The sequence below is a fragment of the Columba livia genome, chromosome 13 (genome assembly GCF_036013475.1).
Source record: "Columba livia isolate bColLiv1 breed racing homer chromosome 13, bColLiv1.pat.W.v2, whole genome shotgun sequence".
NCBI lineage: Eukaryota > Metazoa > Chordata > Aves > Columbiformes > Columbidae > Columba > Columba livia.
In genome coordinates this window covers 1405048-1426699 of record NC_088614.1, presented here as the reverse complement: position 1 = coordinate 1426699, position 21652 = coordinate 1405048, and the positions used below count along the sequence as shown (strand labels likewise).

General features: G+C 47.2%; 1 protein-coding gene across 7 annotated transcripts in view; it reads left to right on the top strand.

The window, feature by feature from the left end:
* Positions 1 to 21652, top strand: part of ZNF423 (zinc finger protein 423) — a 221125-nt gene that overhangs the window by 193629 nt on the left and 5844 nt on the right. For all 7 annotated transcript variants that reach the window (XR_010465872.1, XR_010465873.1, XM_065028591.1 and 4 more), the window contains 2 exons: positions 5329 to 5460; positions 7043 to 7158. Coding sequence is in view for 5 of the 7 variants with exons in the window: in XM_065028591.1 (XP_064884663.1) it covers positions 5329 to 5460; positions 7043 to 7158 (248 nt within the window). In the remaining 2 variants the exon portion in view is untranslated. The remainder of the gene's footprint in view (positions 1 to 5328; positions 5461 to 7042; positions 7159 to 21652) is intronic.

The following is a 21652-nucleotide window of genomic DNA, read 5'->3' as shown; positions in this document are numbered from 1 at the left end:
AGAGATAAAGCACAAAAGAATATGAGTAGCGGATACCAACATAAAATATTAAACCGTCCGAGAAGGGGTGTAGGTGTGTGTTTATCCACATGGGCAAGTCGGGGGCTGCGAGCAAGGCAAGGTTTTGGCGATGTATGAGTAGAACCGGGAGCACGGATACCCCTGGCAGCGCGGGTGTGTTTGGGGGGGCTGGCACGGGCGCTCGCCGTGTTTCTGCGCAGCCGAGGGGACATGACGGGTGTCTTTAGGCTGGCGGAGTCGTCAGAGGGAGAGATGAGCTCTACCTGGATAAATAAGTATAAATAGTTTTCTTTCTGAAATGTGACCAGATTATTTTCCAGTTGATTTCCAGCCCAGGTCCCAAGTGGGCCACAGATCAAAAAAAGATAAGGGTCAGTTACAAGGTTGAGCTCATTCGGCGTTGCCATGGTAACTGACCTTCAGCATCCCTAGGAGGACGGCACCCAGCTCCCCAGGTGACATTTCTGCTGCCGCGCCATCAATCCACCGGCTGGCCGGGGCTGCGTGCCGCAGGGCCGCTCCGTGCCATGGCCGGGCAGCGCCCGCCGTCCCTGTGCCACACCGCCACCGGGGGCTCGGCCACAACCCCCGCCATTCATTACAGCAACACACCGATGTGGCCCAAATGGTTTGCGTGGCGGGTCGGGGGCTTGGCGGCGGCGAGGAAGAAATGTCGTCTGCACGGCAGAGGTTGTGTTCGTCTGCGGGTTTGCCGGCCCCTCGCAGCAGTGGCGTCGTGTTTGCAGACCTTGGTTTTACCTCCCGCGCTGGATGGGTTTTAACGAGAAGCAGCGGTGAAGCGGTGCCAGGCAGGCGAGGGGCCGGGGCGGTTCTCACGGGCTTTGTTTCGCAGGGGGTGTCCATCACTGTCACCCTCCCCTGGTCCCGGCCTCCTTCGCAGCCACATGGAAGAAATTACTTGGGAAGCTCCTGCTTTTCTTATGTTATACATTTTTCCCTTTGCTTACTTATTTACTGGGAAATGAATTGCATAAACAGAATGGTTCCATGCAGTTTTGATTTTATTTCCCTGTGTTGACTCCAATTTCTGTTTATTTCTGTTACAATTAGAGCATTCCTTACATGGCCCATTTAATTCTCCCAGATTTTATGATATAATGGACAGGAGAAGGTTCTCTGTGAACACGCATATTAATGCTTTGTTACACTGAATTACAGCATTTGAAAGTTCGTTAGAAGTGTGGCCAACTCATGGACGTGTACATCTGAGCACAGCGAGGATATTCCCCTTTATTGCCTTAATTTGCTACGGTGGAGTAGAAATATACTGGTGTGGGAAGCTACAGCGCGGGATGTATATATTGTCGTAAGGAGTGAGCATCAGATTGTCTTACATGATCTCTCAAATTAGGACTATTGTGGTTATTCCGTAAGGGCGAATTTTGCTTTATTAAATCAAGTTGAAGAGAGAAGTTTTACCTAACAGCGGAGACAATGCCATCTAGATTTTTATTGTTCAAATCTCCTATCTGTTATTGGTGTGACGACATGTCAGCACACGACAGCATTAATGCGTACTTTTATCTTGCCGTTAATACAGTTATAATTAGAAATGCAGCTGATACAGTACATGGGTTTAATACAGCATCATTAATTATACTGCATGCTTGCCAGGAGGCTGCTAGTGTCGGTTCTCTTAGAGGCTCAGACACTCATTGTAATATGTATTAAATGCACATCGCTGCAGCAGAAATAGCTTTATGGGGAGGCATGTGCTCGCTCTCAGATGGGCAGAACGACAGGGTGAGTGCTACTAAGCACCTATCGACATATTTAAAACCGTCCTGCAAACGCACCCGGACCGGAGAACCACGAGCGGCGTGCGCTGGGTCCGCTCGCCCTGGCTGCCCGCCGCTGAGTTCTGTCCACATACCTGAATTTATACCAATACCCGCCTTTGCCATCCGCGGGCACCACCCAGGGTTCACCTTCAGGATTCACATAATCAGCTCTCGTTCCTACTGGCTTCCCTCAAGACCGGTATGGAAATAAGTGTGTGTCTGCCAGGGATCAAATGCTTTTGGAGACAAAAGTAGGTACTGCAAACGTTACAGGATACTATCATCTCCCCATGATGCTTGTACACAAAGCGCTCTGTTCCTCTTTTGGCCTGACATAGTTTCAGCCTGACAGAATCCAGCAGGCCTGCTTGTTTTAAACAAGAGCACATCCTATTATTTTTTTGAGAAATGAAGTGTAAAATTAATGCTTATTATTTTGAGCTCTTGGAAAAAAAAAAAGGCAAGAAACCCCAGATTCTTGTTTGCCATGCGTCGCTCGTTCGGCGCTATAATCAATTGATCCCTGCACAGATACACTTACGGAGAAATGGGAGAAGATCTAGCGCAGCAAGCTGGAAAAATCTGCATTTCATTTTACAAATGAGAGGGGCTGCATAATTCACTTGAGTTATGTAGGTCTCTCATAGATGCTTGTCATGATTAAAAAAAAAGGCATAAAACCGAGGGAAATGTCTATGTTTTGTGTTGCTGATGCCACACGCTTGGCTGTCGCGCCGCATTGTCAGAAAGCCGCCTCGCATGTACCTATATGATCCTATATAATTCAAGGAAGTTATTCTCCAAAGGTGACTGAGTATCCCTATACATGCGCCCTGGTTCTGTGTAAAATAATATGCTGTAAAATGCCATGGAGGAGAGAGTGATTATAGCACCAATTCTATCTATATCTTTGGGCATTTTCATATTTTGAATACACATGCATGAAAAGAGAAACGTTTGTCATGCTAACCATGGTACTTTTTCCCCCTTTTTTTCTTCCTGGATGGTTTTATAGACACAAGAAATACATAATGGACTCCTGTGGGAGTGGAATAAAAACCCCCACCGGTGAGGAGAAGGCCTTATAATTCAGAAGTGGATTTGCAAATCAAAAGGTCTTGCCTCGAGTGGGATAAATTTCCAGATCTGCAGGAACCCATTATGTTTTATTATTTTTCATTCGAGTTTTAGTTTGTTTGTTATGGGTTTAACTATTTAAAATACTGCAGGGATCAGCTAAGAAAATACACAATCTCTGTTACCTAATTAAACATATCAAGCCTGTAAGAATATGCTTCAATTGAGCTGCTGAGCATTGTTAGGGTGTTTTTAAATATTACTAAAATTATGGGTATTTAGGCTGCAAAAGGAACAATTGTCTAATCAGCACTATGTGTCTGTCCGTATTTATGAACACAGGCGCTCACACGGGACCGTGGGCTGTACATGAATCACTGTTTGCCACAAACCCAGTGTGTGGAGGGTAGAAAATGAATGTCAGAAGTGATTTCTCTGATTTGCTCGTGGAAGGAATCGGTTCCGTTCCCCCAGTACCTGCAGGTGTACGGCAGCGCTGGGCGGCCGTGCAGAGCGGGGTGCTCAGCACAGGACACGGGCGCTTCCCCATCTCCTCTCCCCTCCGGAGCAGGTTGCACAAACCCCAAAGTTTGGAGGCGAGAAGCCAGCCTTGTGCTCCAGCGAGGGGAGAGGGCTGGGTTTTGAAGCGCATTCGTGAGGAATGTGCCCAAACGCAGGATTGCAAACCTCGCTGCATCCCAGAAACATCTCGGCCATTGGTTATGGCTGCCCTGGGGATTCGCAGAGCCGCTGCCACCGAGCCACCAGCCCTTTCATCTTTCCGCTCCTGATGCGATTTCCCTCCTCGCTTTCCCCTTTTTTACCTCCTTCCCAACCCCCTTATTTACCTTTCCCCATCCCACCTCCTCCTTCCTCACGGCTCACTGTCAGCACCCGCTCTCACCACCAGCACCCCACTCATTTTTTAAACATTATTGTTATTTTTCACACCATATGGAGGGCCCTTCACGACCCACATACTCTGGGAATTGCCAACAAGGTGCCAGAGCCACCACACGCCCGGGCAGGTTGTGCCCAGCACAGATCCCGACCCATCTCCCCACCTCGGAACAGGCCTTTGGGAGACCCAAAGGCCCTATAGACAACAATAATTTCCCTCTGTTTAGCCCTTTAAAAGATGTAAAAAGCTGATTTAAAGAAACCGTAAGTAAAGACAACGCTTCTGAAGGCTCACGTTATCCACAAGATCCAAACGCATGTGGTGGGAGATGGGTTTGTGGTGTAACGTAGTCATTTCTTAGGTGCCTCGGAACTATAAGTTCCCACATGCTGTCACAATGAAGACGAGACACATTTTAAGGCCGTATTTACAAAAACAATCAGCAAAAGCTGTAAATTTTAGGTGTTTTCTGGTTTATATAAACTATACATTATGTTGTCTAAATTTTGACCGCTCTCTCCTTCACTTCAAGAAAACAGGTTGGTTTGGTTTATGTGTGGAAATGGCTTTCATGTGGCTTCAGTTCCTCAATAAAAGGCCCAATTGCAGCCAAAACCACAAATGTTGGTAAATAGCAAAACATATCATGTTACAAAGGTGGTAGGCTTGAAAACAATGGGAATAATTGTCATTATTTCCTTATGAGTTCAGCTAGAACAGGGGCGTGTAAAATGGGCCCTGTGTATTCAATGCTTAAGATATATGACATGGCAAGTACACTTTCGAATGACATTTCAATACCGTCAGTGGCCTCTTCAGCTTGGAAAAAGCCAAGAGATGTAAAATTAAGGCTGACACGCCACTATTCTCCCATAGTTTCTTCCTCTCCTGTATATCAGCAGTGTAGTCTGAGGCGAGGACGGTGTTTCAACCCCTTTTCAGTGTTGCTGGTGGAATTCGCACTGTTAAATTAGTTTTAAATGTCGCTTGGCTATTTACCCAACCGCACCCGGCCCAAAGATGCTCCTCGTCAGCGTGGGATGTGGTGCTGGGAGCTGGGGACCCACCGGGGCTCCCCGGGGCCGTGGCAGCTCCACATTCACCCCAACCTCAAACGGGGTCCCCCGGCCGTGACGGGGGCTGCACCCCGACACCCCGCTCCTCCCACGGGAACGGCATGTTCATCCCAACTACAGACAGGGTCCTCTGGCTGTGTTGGGGGCTGCACCCTGACACCCCACTCCTCGCTCGGGGCCGGGATGTTCATCCCAACTACAAACAGGGTCCCCTGGCTGTGATGGGAGCTGCACCCCGACACCCCACTCCTTCCGCGGGGCCGGGATGTTCATCCCAACTACAAACTGGGTGCCCTGGCCGTGACGGGGGCTGCACCCCAACACCCCGCTCCTCGCTCGGGGCCGGGGCCGCGGTGCCGTCCACAGTCCTCGCCTCGTCTGTCCCCGCCTGCTGCATCCCCGACGCTAATGTGCTGTGTCACTAACACGTTGTATCGTTTGAACCTTGCAGAGGAAGGCATCAATCACGAGTGCAAGCTGTGTAACCAGATGTTTGACTCTCCGGCAAAGCTCCTGTGTCACCTGATTGAGCACAGCTTCGAGGGGATGGGAGGCACATTCAAATGCCCTGTTTGTTTCACAGGTAAGGCAGGGAGGCTCCGACAAGCCTCGGTGTGCATGGCTTGATCCAGAAACAACGCTCAGGGGATTTGTAAAATACCGTATTATTTTGCTTGGGAAAAGAAATGCTGTGCTTGGAAATGTTCAAAATACCGTCTGTCTGGAACTGGGGCTCAATCCGAAGAGCAGCACCGTGGCGCTTGGCACTTAGCAGCACTGCGGTGTGCGGGGGCTCTGCGTCGCCCCCCGCCATTCAAAGGCTTTTACATTGTACCTTGTAGTTCAAAGGTGCGATGCATTGCCATTGGCAGGACTTGCAAGGTGTGGACCTGCTCTTGCAAGCCCGTGTTAAGCTGAGCAAGGACCCTTTAAAGTCCAAATAGATCCCAGTCTGCCCGTGATGGTGAGGCTCATCCGAGTAAAGGTTTGAGAAGACCAGATTTTTTATCTGTGTAGTTTTGCCAGCTGCTCTCTCAGAGGTTTTTTAAGGGTAGTTGTGGCGGTGGAGCGTTTCTACCTCATGTTGGAAGGCCTGCTAGCCATTCCTGCCCTGTGGTGCATTTCAAGCTGCTTCATCAGTGCACATCTTGGGTGAAGTCGCTTGAAGGATCTGCAGGATGCACGGTAAAGGGTGCTGTTCAGATGCTCTTCAAAACAGCACTTAACATCTAGATTTCCAAACTGCTTGAGAGACGGAGACTGTGTATCAGTGAAAGGGATGTCAGTGCCTTCAGTGTCCGTGGGAGTGACACAAACCCACCCTCCTTGGGGTCCATCCCACCCTCCTTGGGGTTCTGCCCACAATCTGAGAACCTGCTTTTCGTATGAGCTCAGAGTTAATTTATCCTTTCCTGAAAAAATGCTGTAAAATAACTTCTTGAGTGCGATGTGTTTAATTCCGCTGAGGGAGCTATTTTCACGTACTGATGATCATTCATATAAAATGAGACAAAAATTAAATGAGAGAGATTTTTAACCAGCTGAAGCCTGGGGTTCAATATGTTCCACTTCCAAATTTCACTTGATAAAGTCAGAATAATTGTCAGTTCAAAATCATAATGCAGATGCTGTGATATTTGTGATGTTAATTTATTTTTTTCTATTTAAATACTGAGTGGTCAACCCATTTAAAAGGTCTAAAAACGGTGACAAGGCTGCCCTTTCAGCTTCAGATGTCTGCCAGAAATGCTGTTCTGGGCCACGTCTCTTCCAGACCAGCCATCAAGGCTTCTCCTGGCCCAGTTGTCCTGCATTAAAAATGCATCTGAAGCACCTGCCGTGGGCCCCGGGCTCCCCGCGGGAGCGCTGAGGTGTCCTCTCTTTGCTCTGATGATTGAGTTCCTCCAGTTACCCGTGGACAGCGTTAGCTTTATGTGAAATATCAAAAATCCATCCAGGATTTAGACTCTGTTAGAAGTAAGCCGACTGTCAGCCTGGAGACTCTAAATTGACTGCTTGTAAGGAAATTCTGCTGAACCGAGTGCGTCGGCACTTCTCTGCCAGACATCCTTGGTCTTCGCGGAGTCTTTGCGACCGTAAAAACGTAGCTCAAGACAAGATGCCGTATGTGACGCATTCTAACTAATCATACTGTGTTGTTTCAGTTTTTGTACAGGCGAACAAACTGCAGCAGCACATCTTTGCAGTCCACGGGCAGGAAGATAAAATCTATGACTGTTCCCAGTGCCCACAGAAGTTCTTCTTTCAAACAGAGCTTCAGGTATGTTTACAACAGGAACGAAAGCAAAGCTAAAACTGTTGATTTCTCTGTGCAATCGTCACCCATGTGCGGCATTTAGAAAAGGTGCGTACCCTCAGGATGGTCTCTTCTGCCCCTAAACAGCCTCTCGGTCTCCTCCCCAGGTGCTATCAGGAGAAAGGGGTCTCTGAGCACGACTGGAATAGATAAATGAGACAAGACAGATATCATGATTCTTTATGAGTATTTCTCTTGACAGTAGCATTGCTACATCCTGACATGTCTACGTCAAACACCTTGTAAATAATTTCTTTTTCTCTATTAATAATTTAGGCACTGATTAACATACAAAGACTAAGCAAATGGTAGCTACCCCCCTCCCCTTCCTCACTTTTAAGACAGAAGTAAAGGAATTTTCCCTACTGAGGTATGAGAGGAAAGTGTGGGTGCAGCTCAGCATAGATGCTTAATTAGAGGCTCCGCCAAGGCACTAGGACGTTAATTAGCTGCTGGTTCTGCAAACCAGGTGGTACATGCCAGTTTGCCTGGTGGTACTGGGGCCCAGAGCAGTTTTAGCCTCCGTGAAGCCGGTGCTCAGCCCGCACCCATCCCTGGGTGCCACCAGCCTTTTGGGGGCCAGAGCCTGGGCTGGCTGTGCTGCTGCAGCCGCTTGCGGGGCCCCGGCCCCAGGGGCCACCTTGGAGCTGTGCTGGTGAGACTGGGGGTTAAGTCATAGAATCACAGAATGGTTTGTGTTGAAGGGCCCTCCCCAGCTCCCCCAGTGCCCCCCCTGCCATGAGCAGGGACATCTTCACCAGCTCAGGTTGCTCAGAGCCCCGTCCAGCCTGGCCTGGGATGTCTCCAGGGATGGTTCATCTACCACCTCTCTGGCCAACCTGGGCCAGGCTCTCACCACCCTCAGGGCCAACAATTCCTTCCTCATGTCCAGCCTGAATCTCCCTCCTTTAGTTTAAAACCATCACCCCTTGTCATGTTGTAACAGCTAAAAAGTCTGTCCCCACCTTTCTTATCAGCCCCTTTTCAGTGCAGAAAGGCCATGATCACACCGGTACCTTCGGTGCTCAGCACACGCAGGCGCTGAACCCTCCGTGGTGCATGTGCCTGATACCTGGTGGGGAATGGACCAGCAGAGCTTGTCCTCCTGGGGGGCTGGATCTTTGAAGGGCTGTTTCACCCCAAACCGTTCTGTGGTTCTCAAGAGCTCACATACCTGCCCTGCACAGCACGGCCACCCAAGTGCCACCGCGTCCCCTGGCACATACAGGCTTTTTATAGAACAGTACTGGATGCCTCATTTAAATCTATTAGCTTTATAAACCATGATTTACTTAAACTTTGGAGGGTTTTTATTTATCTTAGCAAATTCCCAAGCTGCTGCCTCTTGTGTCGTGCTGTCACGCTGTGGAAGGATGGTTGATCTTTTCACTTTGTTGATTTTATATTATTTTCTTGTCTCCCAGGGGAATCTCCTCTTTCCCTTGTTCTAGCGACCTGATTTGCATAAGTGTACAAAAGTTCTAACTATACCTTGTTAATATTTTAATAAAGTCAGCAGATTTGGGGTTTGTGTGTTGTCACTATGAACACTTTATGAAGGCAAGAGCGGCTTGCAAAGCCAGCTCTGATTTTTTCCTCCCATTTTTCCTTTAAAGTGGTGTTTGGTCAAAATGCCAGCGCAATTAAAATGGGCACGCTGGCTTCCTAGGTCACTGCATTAACCTTTAAAATCAGATGGTCAAATAAAGAGAACCTTGCAAAATTATAGTCCTAACCGTTTTAATTACATAGTGTTTCAATTCTGAAGTGTTGTGCACTGCAAAAGTGCGATTATGGTTGTAATTTTCCAGTTTTTATGCGGGATATGCGTGCATTTGAAATTTCTGTGCCCATTATAATTACACGGGTAGTTTTGAATGTTGTTGGCTGAATGAAAATTCAATGCGTAGCTGCACTGTTTTAGTCTTTATTTCATGATTCAGAAATGTGTGTTTACTCGAGGCCAGGGATTTTAGGAATGCAAATACCTGAGCCAAGGAGGACACACAATGTGTGGATAAATCAGTTAGAAACGCTCAAGACTTTTGAACCAGCCTGCCTTGCCGTGATTATCTCATCAGTTTCTGATGTTCTGCTCTAAATTCCTCAACTGTTGGTTGTGTTTTTGTTGAGTCATGAAGATTTAGTATCAGCTTTTAGTGAACCGGTTGTTCAGCTGCTAGTTAGAGTTAAATCTGCATAAACCTTTTAGGCTCATAACTGTTCTCATGTGGGCAGATCACCATCCATCAAGAGGTTCCGCTGGATGAATTTGACTTTTCAGTTCTGATCTTGCTTTCCCACTGGGGTAAAATAACTGGTGTCAAAATCTGAACCTACGCCTTGGTTTATTTCTTTGTAGTTTTAAGTGAAGGCACTGAAAATAATTTCTTTTTAAAAATGAGCATTCAGCTATTTCAAGAAGAAATTCAGAGTGGGGTGATTATAGGAAAGCAAGAAAAACAAGAAGGGCAGGGAAAAGTAACTTGTAGAGGTGTCGTGAAGCGGCTTGAATTAGCCCCACTGATTTGTGAACATTCCTTTGAACAGTTTGGGTCAACACCAAGTGAGCCCAGAAGGACACACGTGTGCCATGGGATGGGACACATCACTACTGTAAATGTACTTGTGGGGCTTGGTGTAAGTCCTGCTTCGGCAGCATCGCGCTCTGCAAGCGCTCAAACCCTCTTCTCGCTTCTCAACTTGCACTTGTATTCTAATACAAGTTTATGCTTTGAAGTTTACACCATCTGATGGAGCTGTAAAGCCAAGGCTTAAGAAAGCTCCGAGGAGCTGAGCTCGTTTTATACACGGTGGAAGTTCTGGTGTGGATCTGGAGCTATGAGTCAGTGAGGTTACCTTGATGATCTTGCCAGAAGAGAAGAGAATGTTATTTAAGTGCTGACATTATCTCACTGGAAACAAGGAAAGAAAACAGGGTAAGGTTAAGTAGGAAACACAAAGGAAACAGTATGTGTGATAACCACACGTACCCTTAGGGCAGGGGAGGAAAAGCTGGCAGCTCCGGCTTTTTCACATCCTCAATTTGTCAGATTGACAGCTATGAATATGATGAAAATCTCCAGGAAAAAAAATGAATGTATAGCTCGTGTATAGAACACCAAGGCTATGGCATTTCATTCCCCTCACTGAAACCAGTGCAGGGTTGAGGTTCCTCAGGCGTGGGGCAGGAGGGCTCCAGCACCCCCAGCCCTGTTTCCAGGACCCGCTGCCCCCCCAGGCTTCAGAGGTGGGAGTTGTGCTGGCTCTCCAACAACCAAAATGTTGGTTTTTAAAAGGTAGAAGCCCTGCCAACACCATAGATCAGAAATCATGACGGCGAGAGTTGTATCCGTGGTGTGACTCGGAGCAGGACGACACCTCCTCCACTGCGTGCAGCGACAGTTGCATTAAGCCAATTGTGACTGAGCAGTGATTTTTCAGGGGAAGCTTAAGGAGGATTTTCATAGGTTCTCCTTTGCCACGCTGCTTTTTCCAAGGAGCCATCGCACAGCCAATGAACTTATTTGTATTTAAAGGATTAATCCCTGCTGTTTGCTTGTGTACTGTTAATCATACTGTTACCTCTTAAATGATTACAATTGAGGAAAACTAAGGCAAGGGATATAATAAACAATGCGCAAATAATCCAGGTACCGAGGGAGCAGGGTACCTGCCAGGTCTTTCCTAGCACAGGTGTTCAGGTGTTTTATTGCCTGCTATGAATAAAGGGCTTTCTTTTCTGTTCAGATTTGGAGATATGTCAAACCACTAAATTAAGGGAGCTTCACCGGAGGAATTTGCTGTCATTTGAAGTGCCCAGTTTCTTTAAACGTACGCATATCGAAAGGAGAGCAGCTACTATGGCTCATTGGCTAACACTGTGGTCTGTCTCCGTCCTCATTTTATTTTATGTGAAAAGCTGGCAGTTTTCATATATCCATAAACAGGCATGAGCTGCTGCACAGAAATTGCACTCATTATATTAATAATGATTTACCATGAACGTCCTCCGGGGGCTTGATTTGGTCCACATCAAAGTCCTTGGGATTCTTTCCGCTGATTACAGCAGATCAAGCCCTAAGCAGGTTTTATTTTTAAGTCGCTTTTCCTGTGGGCTGAGTGTTAGGCCTATGGAGGGTCGTGTCCTATGAGCGGGGCACTGCAGCCCCCACACACCCGTGGGGGATACGGTGGCTTCACCAGGAGCAGAGCAACAAGGAGCAACATCACCAGGGGTCCTTGGGGCCACCTGGGTCCCACAGTGTCCCCCGAAGCACGAGGGTAGAACAAGAACCTCCAGGCCTGTGTGTGACTGCCAGCACCCAGGCAAGTCCCTGGGGAGACCACACCTGGAATATTGTGTCCAGTTGTGGCCCCTCAGTTCCAGCAGGACAGGGAACTGCTGGAGAGAGTCCAGCGCAGCCACCAAGATGCTGAAGGGAGTGGAGCATCTCCCGTGTGAGGAAAGGCTGAGGGAGCTGGGGCTCTGGAGCTGGACAAGAGGAGACTGAGGGGGGACTCATTCCTGGGGATCAATATGGAAAGGGGGAGTGTCAGGAGGATGGAGCCAGGCTCTTCTGGTGACAACCAGTGACAGGACAAGGGGCAATGGGTGCAAACTGGAACACAGGAGGTTCCACTGAAAGGTGAGAAGCAACTTGTTGGGGGTGAGGGTGGCAGAGCCTGGCCCAGGCTGCCCAGGGGGGTTGTGGAGTCTCCTTCTGTGCAGACATTCCAACCCGCCTGGACACCTTCCTGTGTAACCTCATCTGGGTGTTCCTGCTCCATGGGGGGATTGCACTGGATGAGCTTTCCAGGGCCCTTCAACCCCTGACATCCTGTGATTCTGTGAGTCCGCAGGGCCCAGTTTGTCACCAACGCTCAGAGCGCTGCATCAGGACTTAAACAATTTTGGGTCTGGACCCAGCTATTCATAATCTTTTAATGGTTAATGTCTTCAGCTCCTGCTTGAAAAATGGCCTTCTCCGACTTCCTGAGGGTACAAGGAAGTTTATTTAAACAGGGGTCAAAGTTTTCTTCCAAACAGCCCTGAGCTTTGGGAGCTCAGAGCTTTGGGCACCAGTGGTACCCTCAGTGGTATTTTGATGAAGTTGCAGAACATATTTTTCCCTGGGGTAGTGTGTGGCTGGCAGGACAAATGGGAGCTGAAATGTGGGTCTATGTCAAGGCAGCACTTTCATTGAACGTAACTTGTGCTGTACATCGGGACTTAGATGTTCAACACCAGGCGCTTTGTGCTGGAAACAAACTACAAGCTCTTGCTGAGTTTCATATTAAGCACCCACAAAATTATGTGTAGAATTAATTTTCTGCAAGTAAAATCCTTTTTTTTAAAAAAAAAAACAGAATTAATATCTTTGCATTTTGGCTCTATTTAATTATTTTTTAAAAATATATGTTAGTCTTCCTTTAAAATCCTGAAAATGCCTTAGTTATCCTGGCAGATTTGGCTAGCGTTTCTTAAAAAATGTTGCTATGGTGCTTGGAGTATTGTTAAATTTTAATTATTAGTAGTTACAAAGCTAATAAATTACAATACCAAAATCTATTCCAGCCATATTGCTGGGTTTCATTCAGATGCAGTCAGATAATTATAACTAACAATAATTAAAAATTAAAAGTGCTGTAGGCACATACCCATCATGTTGAGTCTGTCTGCCTGCCTGAATGTTCTTTATGGACTGCAAACCCACAAGTTTTATCTCTCATCTGTCGTCACAGCAGGGAAGGGTTTTACCTGTGAGGTCTCCAGTTTTCGGTATGTATGTTTAAATTTGGTGGAGGAGCAAATATATGGCTGTTTAACCATTTGGGTTTAGGAAGAGGCTCTCGTGAGGAGCAGAGCGCAGAGGTGCCCTCGCGGACAATGGGGCTGTGGCTGCAGCGGCTGCGCTTGGAGTGCGGGAGCGAGATGCTGGAGGTTTCCTGGGCTTGATGCCTGCGGAGGGGATGTGGTGGGTAAGAGCAGGTGCTGGTCCTGCTCCTGCACCTCAGGGTGGTCTCAGCGCCGCTGCCCTGGCACAAAACCAAGTGGTGGTTCCTGCTGCTGGGGCTGGGACGCTGTCGGAGGAGCCACATCATCCACATCACGTGGCTGATTCTGTTGAGGCGGGTGCAGAAATCTGGGATTGCCCTGTGTTGAACGTAGTGACAAGGCGTGGCATTTTTTTATTTGGAAAGATGATTCTGTTCAATATATTGCTGCGTATTTATCAACCCTGAGGTTGACAACCAATGGTAAGACAAGGGATAATGGGTTCAAACTGGAACACAGGAGGTTCCACTTGAATATGAGAACCAACTTGTTGGGGGTGAGGGTGGCAGAGCCTGGCCCAGGCTGCCCAGGGGGTTGTGGAGTCTCCTTCTGTGCAGACATTCCAACCCGCCTGGACACCTTCCTGTGTAACCTCATCTGGGTGTTCCTGCTCCATGGGGGGATTGCACTGGATGAGCTTTCCAGGGCCCTTCCAACCCCTGACATTCTGGGATTCTGTGTCTCTTCAGTGAGATGCAGAAGGATCTCTCAAGTCTGCCAAGACTCACCTGAGATGAAGCTCGGAAATACCTGGTGCTAGAGTAGCGTATCCCGTAACAAAAACCCCTCCTTGATTTCTTACCCCATTCACGCTGTTGTGTGGCTGACCCAGGCTGGCAAAATGTACCCAACTTTGCGTTAACATGTGCAGAAAACCCAGCAGCGATGCAGAGAAGGGGGGGAAAAAAAGCAGGGAGCCAGGTGAAAGGCATCATTTCAGTCATTAATGCACTTAAGCGCACCCGGGTGTCACCATGTGTGATGGAGTGTAAGGAGGCATGTCGTTCCAATGTGGCAGCGCTGGCACACAGAAGGGGCTTCCTACAGCAGAGATGGCATTGGATCCGGTGTGCCGGCTGCCGGCGAAACCCGCCGGTGCCTGTCAGCGATGCCCTAGGGCCGGGGGCCAGGCGACTTTGGCGTAGGCACCGTGCCATCCCAACAGATGGGCAGGAGCCGCCGCCGCCAGGAGACAACCTATATGCATCCATTGTGTTTATTGAGGGTACAATTCCTGGCAACATCCAAATGTCGATTTATTTGGAGATAAGATGCCTTTAGTTTAGTAGACGTGGAAGTGCAGCCTAGCTTTGAGCTAATTATATACGTTACAAAACATAACGCGGGCACGGAAATGTAGGATGTGCTGCCAATGGGGAGTGAGTTAAAGGTCTGTGATGACACACAGCGTTCCTCCTCAAACTGGCTCGAGGTGCCAAGGTGCTACTTGCTGCTAAGTATTAGAGACCAGATTTTGTAGGAGCTGCGCTTAACTGCTAAACTGCAGGTGCTGTAGGTCGCAGAGCCAGCCCTTCCCACGGGCAGGTTTGCCCTTGCGCGCAGACCTCGAAGCTCTTAGTGCTGGAGCCCGTTTTTACTTGCGTGGCTGAATGAGGGTGGTGCGTTAATCCGGATCAAAGCCAGGCCAGTTTACACATCTCACTGGAGGGGTTTGTTTTCCCTGTGACAGAGAAAAATCATATAATCATGGTTTTATATTTGACAACATTGCTGGCCACCAAAAAGAGTAATTTCTGGAAGCGTGCAGAGAGGGGACTGTGTGCCCCTGCTTGTTGGCTTCATTCGATTAAGACTTGTTAGAGTTCTTGAAATATGTGCTTTAAGGACCCTACTGAATATACTATAAAGCAGGAATGTTTTACTTCTGGATACTTTAATGAATTTCACTCTTCCTGGAAATGGAGCACACAGGCTGTGTTCAACATCCATCCCTCACCAAAAGGAGGAAGCACAGGAGAAGAAATGAGAAATGGATTTTCTTTCAGAAAGACCAGATTGCACTCTCTGGTCTGGCAATAACAATTACTAATGACATTTAGAGAGAAATTAAGGATGAGAAATGCAAGTTGGCATTTCAGCAGTGCCAGTCAGTGCCATTGCATCAGAGCTCACAGGAGACATGAGAAAAAGTTTAGGGATGGAAAATTAATTTTGTTATGTCAACAATTAACAAATACCTTTTCTTCATACTTTACCATATTATCACAAATTAGCACTGTGATAGTATTTAGCAGCTCCTCAGGTGAATGAAATAGCACTTTGAAATCCTTATTTCTGGAGTCAAACACGCACTTTTTGTGTTCCGCTCTGTTTTGTTGAACAGTGAATGCCAGGGAGAGCTTCAAACTGACCGGGGAGGGAGAAAAAGGGCTCTTGAACGTGTGGCAGCGAGAACATTCTGTGTGGCTTCTCTCTGCACATCTCTGGTTTTTATAACCATGAATAAATGAAGCTTCAACAGTGCTTTTTTCTGAGCTTGTTTTTTCCTGGTTTACAAATTTGGAAAGGCAAAGGTCAAACAATGTACCCAAATCCATGCAGGAAAATTGATGTAAAGCCCTGGAAGCCTCAAGACCTTTTTCTTCACGTGTTCCCAAGGTGAAATTCCTGTCCCCGTAGCAGGGTGGTGCGAAGCTGCTCTGAGCAGAGGGACCGTGAGCTGCGGGTCCGGGTGCTGCTTGGCCCTTCCAGCCTCCAGAACACGCACAGAAACAGAACGTTTATCTAATATGTGGGCAAATAATCTCATTTTTATTTTGTTTCCTCTCCAAAAGCCCCGGCGCGCCTTGCTGCTGGGAAGGGATCTCTCACGCAGCCCCTGGATTTTCTCGTGCCGCAGTAGCTGCTCTGCCGGGACTAAGCGCGGTCCCTCCTGCGAGCGTCGCTCGCAGGCAGCGGAGCCGCCGCGCTGCAGAGGGAGCCGCTGCGGAGGCCAGAGCCTCAGCGCTATTCATGGCACATAGCGGCGCTCGGCCAGCCTCTGCTTTGCAGAGCTCGCCCAAGGTGCCGTGCAGCATCCTTCTGAAAGTTCCGGCTCTTCATTTGCTTGCTGCCAGAGCAAAACGGGGATGCTTGTCCAGACATAACACTATATGCCTGAGTGTTTTCACAAGAAATGTCTAGATCATTAAATATAATAGGTCTCAGCTGCAGTTTTGATCACTGAAGCATGCACACAATTCATCACAGCGAATTAGGGACGTCTTTGTAACTTATCTTTCTGCAATTTGCTGGCACTTTTAGAGAGCTGAAACTTGTATCGTATATGCTGCAGAAGCCATTTCAGATAAAATATTCCGTGTTTATTGTTGGAGAACAAGGATTCCCTACTAACAGCACCGTGGAGCAGCCTGTGTTTCTGCTCCTGCGTCTCGCAGAACCAGCAGTAGCACCAGCAGAGATCCCCAGCCACATTCATTATTTAGATATTTTAGTGAATTTCTTGTCTGCGGTAAAAGAGAGATAAGCTCCAACATCAGGCTGTTTGTGCCAAATTCCGTCCCGCCGCCCGTTCAGGAAACCTGAGGCAGCGCGGTTCTCAATCATTACACAGCCCATTTATCTGATTGGAGTTTTGTCCTCATTGAAATGTTGCTTGTTCTTTAAAAGCTTCGTTTGACCTTTGGAAAGAAAAGGCGTTTGCTTTTTTTTCTTAGAGAGAACCCAAACCTGCTTAAATGGAAATTGGCATTCAAAAGCACAGTTACTGAAAAGCATTGACTTCATTACTAGCCGAGAACAGACGCTAGTGGGCTTGAAAATTACATTTCAGTGGATTCATCAGTTTCAGTCACTAGTTAGTCTGGGAACAGATGGATGTATTTGTAACAGTTAACGTGAATTTATACCCTGGATTTGCACATTTGCTTTAAGAGCAGTGCTGTCTGAGCTGCTGACGAGAAGGCTTTGGAGATGTGTTTTATTTGTTTTGTTTTCCTGGAAGTGGATATGGTTGTTTCTAATTGCAGAGATTTCTTACATCATAGAAAGCGCCTGTTGGCAGAAATGCGGATGATACAGCTACTGTGCAAGGAAAATGTTGGAAGAGAATCCCCCAGCATGGCTGCTGCGGAAAAAATCAACATCTCAGCCTAAACCCAGATAAACCCCCGTGGACGGAGAAAATAATTTTCAATAACCAGATATTTTTAACTCTGTGTGTGAAGGTGGCGATCACAGCCGCCTGTATGTGCATCCAGGGCCTGCCACAGTTTAATTGCTTGTCTCTTCCCCCCACAGAAATTTAAGGCGACTGGTTAACAGAGCAATGCATTCCGCACTCCATCTCCAAACCAGAAAGAAATACTGCCCCAGCCTCCACCACGTGGCATCTTTAGGTTTCGGGGATTTCGTTTAAATCTGAAATTTATGTCCAGGAGAAATAAATTATTAGATTGTAAAAGCAGCTGGGGAGGGAGTAAATATAGTCTCTTTTGTCCTCTATATCATTTCCCCAGGAAGATAATAAATGTATGGCAAGCGTCTTGTGTTTCCTCAGCCGTGCCGGTGCTGCGTGTGTGCTGTATTTCAGAGCTGAAATTCCAGACAGGGAATCCTGAGCGATGCTGAGCAGCTGCTGGCGCAGCCCCCGACGCTGGTCCTGGTAGAAGGAATTTGAAAAATAGTCTCATGAAGAAATTTCGAAGGTTTTGGGTGTACCTCTGAGTTGGAGATACGGGGTGTAATCTCAGGTTTATTTCCCGGGCCAAGCTTCCCGAGTGGTTTTACAGAGCGTGAGAGAGTCCTGCTCGCTCCTTGCTGTGACCAGAGGGGAAAGGAAGAAAGGTAAAATGATTTAGAAAACAGCTTGTTTGCAGGTTGTGCCTTTTCTGCCATTTCTGCTTATGTTAAATGAAAATGGGATGGGACTGTTTGATGTGTGCATGTGCAGTGACCTGAGTGGCGCAGTAAACGCTAATGGACAGATCGCTAACCTTCTGTTCTTTTTTAACACTTCATGGTTCAAATTTCTTCCCCAAAGGGCTGTGGGGCATTGGAACAGGCTGCCCAGGGCAGTGCTGGAGTCACCATCCCTGGAGGGCTGGACAGACGGACATGAGGTTCTCAGGACATGGGGCAGTGCCAGGGGTGGGTTATGGTTGGACTCGATGATCTTGAGGGTCTTGTCCAATCTAAATGATTCTGTGATTCTATGTTAACTGAATTGCCTCAGCTTTGCACCCACAAAATTGGTCACAGCAGCTCCCACGCCAGCCCCGGGAGGGCCTGAGCACCAAACCTCCTCATTTGCTCCTCTTGCACAGTTAAACCTGAATAAATTGCTACGGGCGCTGAGGTTTGACTGTGGATAGTGTATCTGTTGTCGGAGTATTACATTTCTGTGTCTCCAAAAGGACCAGAGAGGAGGTTTAGAGCATATTTACTGCTGAAAAATTCGTCCTCCTTTGGGGCCGACACATGCTCTTAGTCTTCGTGTGAAATCACGATTGTTTAAAATGTAGCATCTTGCTGTTTAGAAGTCAGACTTTCCCGAGGCCAGTGACACTGTGGTAATGGAGTAGCACTGCCTGGAAAATCCCATTTTTTAACGGTGACACTTGCTTCACACACAACCCACAACAGCATTGCCTCGCTATTTTGTGTCGTGATGGCTTGGAGGAGGCGTCTCGTGTTGGTGATATTTTGGTCCCTCTTTTACTTCTGGGAACAAATCCTGCTTGGCTGTTCCGCACCCCTGGCTCCTCCGGGGTTGATGCCCCAAGGCAGGTTTCTGCTCTGCTGGTGGCGTGGACACTAACGGGTGGCTTTATAAACTGCGGCCTTGCTATTTTATAGCAGAGACAGTTGCATTGGAGGATTTTTATGCTGCTTTTGAAATGAGAAACAAGCAATAACAGCCGCTACATCCAAGGCATCAGGCGGTTTTGTCAGCGCATGGGCACCCTGTGACAGCAATGTCCACGGCACGGGGCACTACAGTTTGTCAGACCCATGTTCCGTTAGAGGGAATTATAGCGTAGTTGCTGCTTTTTGAAAGAACTGCGGCTGGAAGGGCTGTGCTGTGACTGCGGGTGGCTCAGCTCGCATCAAGCCCGGCTGTCCACACTTGCTGATTTGGTCTGAGGAACCAAATTCAACCTCAAGTCCCATCGTTCAACGGAGGGTGTTGGGGAAGTGAAGAGTGTGAGATGTGGCCCCATTAATGTTTGCGTTAAAATTCACAGTGAAGGCCGAGACTCTTTTATGCCCGGTCCTTACTGGTGCAGAAAAAGAAACCACCAAACATCCGCTGGTGTTCAGTGACCCTCGCCATACCGCAGTGCGGCAGGGCAAGGTCAGGAGCCAGCTTTAGGTTCAACTTCAAATTTCCTGGCTTTTGTTGGGTTATATTCCCATGGAAACGGTCACTCAGTGAAGCTTTTGTCTATGCATTTGGACTGGTGACTGCTAAAGGTACTATGTAAAGCCTTCCCCTTTTGCTCTAAGTAGTTTTTCAGAAAAAAAAGAGTGTGAGAAGATGCTGTCCTGGTCCTCTAATAAAGGCCAAGTCGGGAAATTGTTTTGTAGAACAGTCACAAAGGGTCCCATAACGAAGATGCCAGCCCTCACAGAAATGGACAATTCTGCATTGTGATTTACTTTAGATCAAGGAGGGATGAACAAGACATACCTCAGACTTTAAATAAAGCCGAGCCTAAGGGGCCAAGTGGGGCGCTGGGATCCTGCTCCGGGACCAGCAGCAGCTCTGGGATTCAGTCAGGGAGAAACGGTGGGGCTGGAGGAGTGGAGCAATTCTACAGATATTCTGGTTTTATGCACTTCTGACAGCAGTGAGTAAATACATCCCTCTCCCTTTACATTTAGGAAGCGTAAGGTTCTTCCCTGAGCTTATTTTGATCTCGTGCAAGCTGAACAAGTCACGAGGACGCTGATGAATTAGCATTTCTGAGCGCAGCTCCCCGGAGCAGCCGGTCCCTCGGGACGGGTGTTCTTGGCTCCCTAGTTTCACTGGGTGCCGCAGTGAGTCACGCTGTGTTTACCGCTGGTTTCTCCAACAGAAGACTCCGGTTATCTCTTCATAATGTTTTCTCCTGGGGTTTTTATTTCCAAAGTGCCACGGTAAGGAGATTTTCCCCAAGGCTTTAGTTTGCTTTTGTGCTTCAGCATTTTACCCAGTGTTTTTGGAAGAAGCGTATAGAGTTTTCAGGGAGGCATTTAATCGAATAGGAGAGGCTGTGCCAGGCTCACATTTGGAGTTCACTTGTAATGAGCTCACCTCGGTTTATTCTGTTTTTAGAGAAGAACAGAAAGAGATGACGAGGCTTGGAGACTGATGATACAATATTATTAGTCTCAAGTGGAAAATGGAAAGCATGTTAGGTGAGTTGTCGAGGTCTGATTAAGACTAAACAACCTGAATTAGAAGAGAAAATTAAGTTCATAAATCATCTAAAAAACCCTGAGCTGGTGTGAGAAAAGGCTGGCACTCGGAAAATAGCTCTAAGATAGATATTTGTGTAAAAAGGGAATTTTTCAAACCCAGGATAACATAGAAATGCCTACCAAAATTCAAGAATACATGAAGATTAACAGAAGGGGTGTGAGTATAGAGGCCCCGTGATTCCGAGCATATGCAAGCGCCAGAGTAACTCAACACAGGTATTTCCATTGGAAACAGGCGCCTTCACTTTCCAGTCAACACCAAACCTCCAGGTGGATTTTCTTAGACACTTGAAGCGATTTTTTTGCTCAATAACTTGTAAAGGGCAGGTTCCTAACTGTATTTTTCATAACAGCCACACGGCAGCGCTCAGATGCTCGAGATAAAGGCAGCGGTGACAAAGAAGGTGCCACCTTCCCTGTGCCTCTGCCGCATTTCAAGGGATTCTTCAAATAAAGAAGGGACATGTGAACCCCTCTTGCCTGACAATCTTATTTTTTTATTGAGTACCATTATAACTTGGAGTTCGCTTGTTACAAGCATTTTATGTAGTAGGTGAAATACCAGGGGAAAGGAAAGAAGTGAAACTGTATTTCCTGAAAAATGCTGCTCTGAAAGTATAAATGTCACTGGGTAATTGTTACCTGAATCAACTGGAAGGGGAATTAACACCTGGTTTTATGGGAAGCATTGGTTACCACTATCAGTTTTAATGAAGTGTATTAACTAAATTGTGTTCTGAGTGTTCATTCAGCCCAGTTTATGGCACACTCTTGAGTACATTTACTGTTTGTCAGAAGTGCAAACTAGTGAACATATGAGGCTTTAAGACAGGCCATCTGTTAGTCTTAGACCCTTGGATAATTGTCAAACAGTTCTAAAAATAAGCACATACAAACTGCAAGGGGTTGCAAAGGTGATTTTTCTTTAGAGTCTGTAACTAAAGAGAAAGGAGCGACCAGAAATTAAAAAATAGAAATAAATAGGTTTATCCTGTAAAGGAAGCTTGTTGTCCTTTTCTCCCTTTTTTGTCACCTCGTTTTCAGTATTTTTGGAGTTTTTTTCCCCTTTTTTTGTTTTTAATTTAAGTTTATTCCTCTTGCTCTTCTGGGTCATGGCATCCCTTGAATGCCTCTCCAGTTTAGGATTAGAGCAGCACCAATTTAAGGCTCACAGCTTTCTGTAGAGAGCATAAT